General features: G+C 43.9%; 1 protein-coding gene across 2 annotated transcripts in view; it reads right to left on the bottom strand.

The window, feature by feature from the left end:
• Nucleotides 1–5,544: 5,544 nt before the first annotated feature.
• The window catches only part of DUSP22 (dual specificity phosphatase 22), a 40,254-nt gene continuing 35,409 nt past the window's right edge, over nucleotides 5,545–10,389 (bottom strand). For both annotated transcript variants that reach the window (XM_027451697.3, XM_072034987.1), the window contains one exon: nucleotides 5,545–9,328. In XM_027451697.3, the coding sequence (XP_027307498.1) occupies nucleotides 9,143–9,328 (186 nt within the window). In that variant the 3' untranslated portion in view covers nucleotides 5,545–9,142. The remainder of the gene's footprint in view (nucleotides 9,329–10,389) is intronic.

Genomic DNA, 10,389 nt, shown 5'->3' with positions numbered 1-10,389 from the left:
GCACAAGCAGGCACTCCTTGCTGTGCAGGTTTTATCCCAGGTGATGGAGGAACAACCAGATTGCCGTGGGTTAGTCAGGAGAAGGCAGCTGTTACGTGCAACCTCATGGCCAAGCATTTCCTTCAAGGGCCATTTCAGTGGCTCCTATTGAAGCAGGGTTTCTGGTGTCTCATCCTGTCCCTTCTCAAGCAAATGCACTCCTGAACTGCAGCCTGCTAGCTACAGAAGCTCCTGATCACTTCAGCTGCAACAGCTTAAAATATCTACTGTCCCTTTGCTCTCCCTCTGCCCCCTGGTATGTACAGCGGTGGAAATTCTGCTGCTTAGTGGTTGATGGGACTTCATAAAGCAAGAAATTAGAATACAGCCTAAAACAACTGCTAATGTCTCTCTGCCGTGGCCCACAAAGCATTCTTGTAACCAAAGCCACAAAAAAGGAGGTATTTTTAAGTGAGCCGTGCGGATTGATTCATTGACTACCGTCTCTTCCTCCCCATTATTGTTTCCCATCAGAGCTGGCAAATTACGCTCAGAGAAATCACCAAGCCGTGCTCTCCCTACACTTACCTAGGATATTTCTGCAGCCCAGCCCTCACACAGGTTGCTTTCAGCAAGGTAAATTGTCTGTTAGCTCCCGAAGCTCATACACTAGGGTGGTCGAATTAAAATCGGGTAAAACGTGACTTTGTTGAACGAAAGAGCAGAAGTGTTTGGGTACCATCTTCATTCAGTTTGGGAGGACGGGAGGGGGGTGTAGAGGGACTAAGACAGCCCTCATTAGTGCTGGAGGTAACCAGGGGCAGACGAAGGAGATGCTGGCCATCAGTACAGAGAGAGGCTTCACATCGACTTCGGTTTGAAGTTCGAGGGAAATTTCCTTTTCCACTGAGGTGCCCGCAGCAGGCGCTGCAAATTCCCCGACCCCTCTTGAAACTCAATGCATTTCGAGGCACCAATGCTCCCAAAGCTCTTGAACCGAGGAGCAGAGGGTCAATCCCTACCCACCAGCGTCCCCCCCGAAATGACCTGAGAAGCGGCGCTGACTGCATTTCACACAAGTGCAATACATTCAGAGAAAAACAGCTAAGTCAAGGGGGAGTCCCTTTCTCCACCGCCTGGAGTTTCCAAGTTGTCTTTGGAAATGAATCAAATTCATGCCTTCCATGAAGCCGTCCAAAAGCAGCAGCTGCCGCCTGCCCAAGGAGACGCTATTTTTGTTCCTCCTCCAGCTCTCATCTGCCAGAACGGCTTTTATTAGACGTACTCTCCAGATGCACTTTCTTTCCACAAAAAAAAAAACACTAGGGGAAAATCAGGACACCCCCTTTTTCTAACATATTAACCATATATACAGAGTATAGGAAATAGCAGAGATTCCCTTTCAATTTACTTTTTTTTTCCCCCCCATCTGCAGACTCTTTCCTGCAGTGCGCAGAACATATCTCAGCACACGTATCACAGATCCTTCCCATATTACCTTCAGGTATTCTGCTGGTTTTGTTTTCTATGTGCTATTCCTCCTCCACTCAGCCCTATCATTCTTGACATCACGGGCATATTGCATATTCCTACTATTTCATTTTTACCTGAGATTTCACGTTCAACAGATGCGCCTGTGGGATTAATTTCATCTCCGGCAGTCATAACCAGAATCGTTCTGCAGCTCTTCCTTTTCACTCCCCCTTCCACATAAAAATAACATCTGCATTTTATGCAATTCACATTGAAATGCAGCAACCTGGGGAACAACACCTAGGGAATCAGACCTTGACTTTTCCCTGTTCCCAGCAGCACAGCACTTCCCATGCAGGCAGACTGAGGTGCAGTTCTGAGGTGCTGAGAACTAGCAAGAAGGCACCACAGCTCCATGCCCTGCTCCAGAATCTCTCCTGCAAAAGGTATTTCAACCCCTAGATCTAGAGCAGACACCGGGTTTAACCGTGCACAACCAGCACTCATGCAGTGCTTCTCACCCGTGGTTTCACAGACTGTACCAGGAGAGCCCTGACGCTTCTTTCTCCCCCATTTTACTAGGAAAATGAAGCAAGCTGCCCAGTCACAGAGCAGACTCAGAGATTTGGGAACAGAAACCCAAATGTTTCTCAGTCCTGTATTTCATGGATTGAAGAGAGGTGGCTGTCTCCCGGTACGCCTTCTTGATAAGCTGAGACTACAACATTTTTAGGTGAAAAGGGACTATTGAACTTCTTAGCCTGTCTTACTGCATTTATGTGCCTATCGGGGCCAAATAATTTTAAGGAAGTAGAGTCCAGCTAGAAATAAGTTGGTTTTCACAAGACAAACATTTCCTCCAACACAATCAACTTCACGTAAGGTGACCAGCCTGGGGAAAATAAAGTCAATGCTAAACATGCTACAAGCTCACCCCTATTCCTTGCAAGAAAAAATATGGTTAAGAAAGCAAATGCGACATTTAAGATCCTTCTACTGACAGCAAAGTCCAGAGTCCACTTGCAATGAATTGGTGCCCCACCATAAAATACCTTGATGGTCTTCGTATCGTGCCGCAGCTCTCCATACTCCTCCAAACTTATTATTGAGTGTTTTTAGAACCATACAGCCCTACACGGCTGAGAAAAGACAGACATCCTTACACATGTAAACCAGACATTATCAAGTAAAGAAGCTACCTAAGAACCAATGAATCTCATCTCTAAAATCTGAGGATTTGACCGAAGCTTGTACACCACCACCGCCCCCTCCCCTTTTATTGATTTAAAGTTATCTGGGGATTATCTCAGCAGCTTTGCAGGTAAAAATTACGTGCTGCACACTTAACTTACTTGCAAGATTTCCAGATGGCAACCATTGTGAAAATCTGTAGTGACCATGCATAAACCCAGCTGTTATTCTGGCATCTCCAACACATACTTTCCTTCAACACAGGGTAGTTTTCCCCTACTTACATGCTTTCAGCAAAGTCCCACCTTGCCTCCAAAAGCGAGAAACAGTCCAAACACTAATCAATAACCTCCATGTGATGCTGGCCCATCAGGGAGCATCGCTTTTTGACGAAAGAATACAAGTTAAATGTGTTTAATTTTTCCAGTGACAGGTTCCACACAGCTGTGTCCTAGGTCAGCGTTACTTCTCCAAAACACCCGGTGCTGTTTGAGAGCCACCAAGAGCTTGGCACAAAAAGGCACCAACATCTAGAGGTAATCACGGCCGCCTCAGCCAACACCACCACTGCATCAGGGCAGATACATGAACAGCAGAATTGTATTAACACGGTTAAATCAGCAGGCTTTAACATATGCTCTTTTATTGACACACATTTACACAAGTAAATTGTTTGCAGGCCACACGTTGATGCTTATCCTGGCTCAAGAGTTCTGGGATAAATACCAGTTAGTACCAAAAAAAATCTTTAATGACAGAAATAAAGGAGATGGGAGGAAGAGTGGGAAGAGATTTTTCAAGAAAGTGTAATAAAAATCCCATCCCCTGTATCTGCCAAATTAAATAAGAACTCACCTGCTTTCAGAGAAAGGTGAGAGGGGACTCTCAGAGGGCCTGTTTGTAAATGCATCTGCCCAGAAGTAAAGCTCTACTTTGTTAATGCCTGTGCATTGGACGACCAAGTGAATAAACAACTTAAAAACACTTTAGTGTCTTCATTAGATGCCTACTCCTAAAAACTACACTAAAAACTACATGGAAACTCCAGGAAGCCATCTTGCTACCCACAAGCTGCTCATTTCTGATATAACAGCTAAACCAACAGCAAAGCTAAGCCTGTATGTGCTCAAACACGTTTAAACAAAAGCGTGTTCCCTGGGTGAGGGCAGAAAACACTGGAGAGCTACTAAATGTAGCAATGAAACAGTCAAACATAGAAGAGATGGAAAATGAGAGGGACCTTTAGAGTTCTACTGAGAACCAAGTGTGAAAATTGCTGTTTCTGCCCCATGTTATGTCTCCAGGGGTTTCCACAGAAACACTCTAAGGTGTAAGATCACCTTCCTCACACTGCCTACGTTCTAGAGACCATCATTTTCCCTCCACCAATACGTTCACCCTGATGTGATGCAAGGACTCTTTTTCCTCATTTCCCCTTAGCCTGGTTCTGAGCACATCCAAGTACACGTGGTGCTGCTCTCTACTTCCCTGCAAGGAGGGACAAGATGACACGAACCAAATCAGAACTCATTACGGTTTCATATAACATTGAACACAACAGCGTACACATTTGGGAATCGTAGTATGGCACCACAGCCACACCACAATTAACTTTCACGTCTAATTTGGATAGAAATTGCCATTGAGAGGTGTTAATGGTCAAAAGGAAGCCAAAGCAACAGCACATTTTTCATCTGGAAACTTGTTGTCCCTTGGGGTGGTGGGAAGCCTCCTCTAAAACTTCAGAAATTTTCATAATTCACAAGGGATTACAGTTTAAGCATTTTCTGTCTCATCAGTGCTACAGTACGTATTTCTAAGACATTGCTACAGATAGCATAGGAGAAACGAGATAATTAAACTAAAAATAGCAGGCTAACTGTAGCTATAAACTATACTATGAGCTATAAATAACAGGCTGCACTGCATTTGAAGTCTTACAGGAAAATACAAGGATTGCAAACCTTTGATGAAGTCCGAGCCACCCCACTTACACTGAAGAACTGGAACTGAAATGCATTACAAAAAGGGTGAATCTTGTACCTTTGAAGCTATCTACAGACCCCTTAAAACTTTATTCTAGCAGAGAATATTTTTAGTTGGTTGGACCCCTGAAATCCCCAAGGAAGCATCCAGCCTCCCAGCAGTCTATAAACTAGCAGGAGCTGGCCAGGGGAGGAGAGGGCCCAAACCCATTGTGCCTGAGCATCTTGCTGCCCTCAGCGACGTGGCACGCAGTCTTCAGCAATGACTGAAGTGGCCTTGAGATTTGGCTGCTGAGGCATGACTGGTTATACTTTCAGGCTGGGTGGTTTGGTGTGGTTTATTTTGTTTATTTTTTAATCGTTTGAATGACACTACCTCTGCTTTGAGGGTAATTCTGGCAAACCAAAAATGTAGCGCGTTGTCTGTGGGAATTCAAATGGGGCTTTCTTCCCCCTTACACAAGAAGTTTTTAAAATTTTTTTGCCTTGGCATCATTTTCTGGCACTTATGTCATCTTCCTCTGACAAACCACTACTGACAGCCTTGAGCCTTGGCAACCTTTAAACCCAGTTGTACAGCTACTTAAAGCCCTAAACCAGTGTTGTATGGAAAACGGGGTATTTCAGAATAATAAAACAATTTGGATTCGCTACGTACCACGTTGCAATGATGGGCCAGTAACAAGAAAGCAACATAAAGCATCCTCTTCGGGGACTATTATCAAAGAGATGTTTGTGCTGGAGATTCTTGTACTCACCTGGAAGAACTCGGTGAAGAGAGGCGAAGTCTCAGCCTACAGGCAAAAAGACACCTAACTTCCAAAATGAGTGAGTGTGGTGCTCCTACTGTACCTGCAGGGATACAGTGACTAGAAGCCTTTTTCAGAGACTATTACTTAAGAAACATACGAGCAGATCAGGTGCTAACATTTACTTTTATTTATAAAAAAATTGTAGAACGTATTAAATACAAACATTTGGAAAACGCAATCAAGGCTTTGCTAAGATGCCCAGGAACAGGAAGACAAAGAATCAAGAAGCTTACCAGGTTTAGAGCTTTTAAACTAGCTGAAGTAATTACTATAATTTTTCACTGACTTCGTTATAGACAGTGGCCATTATAGCAACCAATGTTATTACTGCCCTTTTTAAAAAACAGATATGATTTGCCATATCTTCCCCAATCAGTCACAAAATGTGAAGAAGCAACTCTTTCCAGGTTAAAAATCAGGGTAATAAATATTAATGCATTTACCCGTTACCTACATTGTATAACACTATGCATTTCCTTATAATCACACATGGATATCAAGTTTACAAAAAAAAAAGATTACACGTTTCAAATCTGGATATCCAATAAGGTGTTATAAACTTTATACATCTTCCAGTGAACATCGAAATGAGGACAGTGGTTTGAAGTACGGAAACAAAACAACTGAACCCATCACCTACACGATAAAGGCCAACAATGAAGATGTGGACGGGGGTCATGTTCCAGATAGCCAGAAAGACCTACACGCTGCCACTGAAAGGTTGGCTGGAAGACAAATCACGTCAAGTTCTCAGACAGCGTTTGCTCCTCTCTTTTTCTAGAAGACCAAAGGCAAGAATCCCAGAGGTGAGAATCGTAGCTACTCCCTCTTCTGCAACTTATAGCGATAAGAGTAAACTACCCTCCTGCTCCCTACAGAGGAACCAGATTCAAGTTTTCTTGTACTGCCATTCCTCTTTTGCCACTCTTAAATACGTTATGTAGCGTGCACGGTCCACTAAAGATGTAGGAGCAAGAGACAACAGAAAATACCTCCTGTCTTTTGAAAGGAGAGAAGCACTTCTACTTGCTGATAACGTGGCATTCCCCCCATCTTCTTGCTTTACCCTGTATCTGCTTACCAGCTGCAGCATAATGCACACTGATGTGGTGAGGTGGCCCTAAATCCAAATTCGCTTCTAAGAAAATCCCATTTCTGGGACCGATACTGTGGGGATAACAAAACTACTTTAGAAAATCAGTAAGATGCACAGTCTTGGATGCACAAACATTAATGTGTCTCCTGCTCCACCTTGCATTTGTCTGAACAGACAAACTGCTGACTTATCTGCGCCCAGTGCTACTACTCTGAGGACGAGAGACCCAAAGATATTACAGGGCACATCCCGCTGGCAGTCACCGACGGGATGGACCGACTGGATACCTGCAAGAGCACCAGCAGGGTACTTCTGGTAGCTACCCTCCGGGGACAAGCTGATCTTACATGACCTTATGAGAGGGTTGAACACATGGACCACCATCCTGAACGTCTTCAAACCCATTTACCAAGGTAAAACCTTTTCCATTTAGCACGTCCACTCTCAGAGCACAGAGGGTACTGCCATGCTGGATATCCTAAACTGCTACTTATTTGCAGCCCAACACCTCTGAGAAGAGCCAAATACTCCTGTTACCAGGCAAACACAGAACACAGGTGCTGGACATCCCAAATAGGTAGTGATTCATTTAGCTACAGCAGCTTGAAAACAATCTCCAGCACCTTCCCCAAGACCCACAGCACCCATTACTCCAACATGGGTATGATCATCCTGCTCCAATTTTGTTCAGAAAACCTAAAGCACGTGCACAATGAAGAGTCTGATTTAGGCTTGGACTTAAGAGCTCAGGCCAGTTTCACCCCATTACTTTTTTTCTCCTTTTTGACACTTATTGATACACAAGATCCATATTTCACAAAACAGAACATACATGATATGAAAATATTTAACAAGGCCTGAGCTTACTTGACCCCAAAAGCCTTGCTCCCAGCATCCAAAGAACTCAGTGCCTCCCAAAGCAGGCAGGAAATCACACGAAGAGGAATTTTGTGAAGGGGTGGGAGGCCAGAGCACCAAAACAACTGAAAGAGATGACAGCTTTATTTAGTATGCTAACTGACTCTCCCTCAGTGCTCATTTTTTAGCACGATATACATCACATGTTTAAACAACTGCGGGGTTTGTTTGCTTGTTTTTAAATACCCTGGTTATTCAGAGAGATATTTTAATTTTTATTCAATCCTCTGAAAAAAAAAAAAAAAAAGGCCTTTCATCCTCTGAGACAAAGACAAGAGATCATTATCTTGGCATCAGTGACAGCCCCAATTACACCATCAGAAACCAACACACACTGCCCAGCATCTCTGGTGACGTATTTGACGTTACACTCTTGAAATACACTGAAGTCAGGCAATGGCTCCATCCTAGAAACAGACCATGTTAACCAAGAGCAGAGAACGGCCCCTAATTTTAACCTAGTTTAAAACACGATTTTTATAAAGGCATTCCTATAAATCTGATCACAGCAAAATATACGTGGTCTTTAAATGGCAGAAAGGCAAACAACTCAAATTTTAAACTAATGAGGAATATGGGCAACTTTAAAAGAAAAACTTCTCAAATACAGACATTTGTGAAACATGCACACGCACCCCCCCGCGCGCACACACACACACACACTCGCACACCTACATCACTCAGTGTCAAATTAAGATTACACAAGGCAATTTTCAGGGTTGCATTTACAACCACAATGACAAGTACAGCATTTCTGAGGTAGCTGAAGTCAGGGAGCAAACCACAGCACAAGCAATGAAACAGGTGCTCGCACTCACACCAAGCCCACTCTTTGGAGACACGTCACCACACGCGCAGGGGCATGTGTTGAAGAGGCACGTGTTCCACAGGGAATGAAGGTCAGTGGTACTGGAAACCTGACAAACTACTCTCCAGAGCAGTTCGTGTGCATCTGGTTTCCCGACCATCAGGCGAACATGGCTTAAATCACTGCATATCAGCTGAACTGTGCTGACAGCCTCTGCGCTCGTGGCCTGCGGCAGCTCTGCCGACAGCTCTGTCTCACGTGCACTGAAGCAAGCACAGTCGTGGCAGTTGAAGATGTTATTAGTCAGAGCTGTCTGTCACACTTCTCTCCTAGATGCTACTGTTGGCAGAAAGGTATATGCGTGTATCTCACCTGCTCCAGTTTACAGTCTAGCGTTCATGTGCAAGTCCATCTCCAGGGTATTACTTGCCAATGAACTGTGAACAACAGCAGGAGACAGACTTGAGCTCCCTTCTTCAGGTGCAATAACATCTTTGCCACGTTAAAAGCACAGAGATGTCAAACTGCCACAGCTTGAATCACCAGAGTTCATCTCTCAGGGTCCTTCGCTAGCCTACAACGAAAGGAGTTGAGCTAACCTCACAGCAAATGCCAGGCTATGTGGGGATAACAGCTGTGGCTAACAGACTGGCTTAGCCACAGTAACTGGATCACGTCTCGGAGCATACAAAGAGCTCGATCCTGCCCAAATTATAAAACTGTGTCAAACACACTCACCCACACACACATAATGTAGTATTTTCATCAAGAAGCTTTCTACAAATCAACTGTTTGCATGATTACTGCTGACAGTCTTGAAGATGGGATGGAAATTATGGCAAGATGTTTTTCAAAGGTAGAAAAATTCAACCTTCTACAATTAGGTCTCTGTTGTGTAGTTGCTGTACGAGAGGGATGGCACAGACGAGAAGTTGTTATTCCACTGTCTTCCCCCAGTACTCTGCTGCAACTCTGCCTGCTCTTTATATTTGCTCAGAAGATTTTTGGCTTCTTGCAGATCCTGAGAAGAGTTTTCACCATATTCTTCTTTCAGCCACTGCCTGAACTGCAGAAAATGAACAGACAGATACAACATGATGAAGCAACAACAGGAGAGACTGATGCAGAAGTAATACTCCCTCCCGCCCTACAGAATTTCAAGAGCCTTTAAGAACACATGCAATCTGAGGAAAAAAAAAGTGTAAATATTTCATGTCCTTCCCAAGCAGCATGGAATATGTAGGCACAGGAACACAGATGCAATCACTGAGATCCCTTACATCCCTTAAAATGACATGCTTACATAACAGCTTGGTTGAGTGGAGTGCTACCAAGCAAGGAACACCCACTGGGTACGGCCATCCTGGAGTCAAGAGCAGCCTCCTCCTGCTGCACGTCCAAACAACGAGATGAGTAAGTGTGGAAGCTAACATGATCAGTCAACTCGCCCCAGTCACAACAGGCTTAGGTAACTTCAGAAGGTTAGGAGATCAGAAAGCGAACCACTCGCATGGCCTTTTCATCTTGAGCTAACAAACACCAGCAGTAGAAACCGAACTGTAGATACCAGGAAGGGTATCTTCTAGGAAGAAAAAGGCCGTGAGCTTTGACAGCTATAGCACAGGACCTTACATGTTACTGAAATGACTGACTGAATACGGTAACAGAAGTACCAGGTCTGGTTCAAGCTGAGAAAACAAAGCAGTTGCAGGTCAATCATGCTGGGACATCTTCCTCAGCTTCCAGATATTTTCACTGAGGCAGGATCTTTGTGCTTGATATCATTTATTTTTTTTCCTTACCATGAGATCACTTTTCAAATCCACAGATTTTTGCCACAAGGTATGTGGATGCCAACATTATCCACAAGTACATACTGTAATAAAAAAATGCTTTTGTTTGATTGGGACCTGCCACTTGATAGCTCCACTTTATATTACAAGGAAGAGCACAAGTCACACCTGTTCACCTTCTCTATTCCTCTCAATTTTATAAATCTTTGTCACATTACTCTGTCATTTCTTTGCCAGTTGAAGTATTTAAGTCCATTTAGTCACTCCTGGCAATCTTTGTTGGTCTTCTCTGTAGAAGCAGTAAGACACAGACCCCAGCTATCCCGTCCCAGTG

This window comes from Anas platyrhynchos, chromosome 2 (assembly GCF_047663525.1).
Source record: "Anas platyrhynchos isolate ZD024472 breed Pekin duck chromosome 2, IASCAAS_PekinDuck_T2T, whole genome shotgun sequence".
In the NCBI taxonomy this organism is placed as follows: domain Eukaryota; kingdom Metazoa; phylum Chordata; class Aves; order Anseriformes; family Anatidae; genus Anas; species Anas platyrhynchos.
The sequence above is the reverse complement of the archived record's forward strand: the minus strand, read 5'-3'. Positions and strand labels throughout refer to the sequence as shown.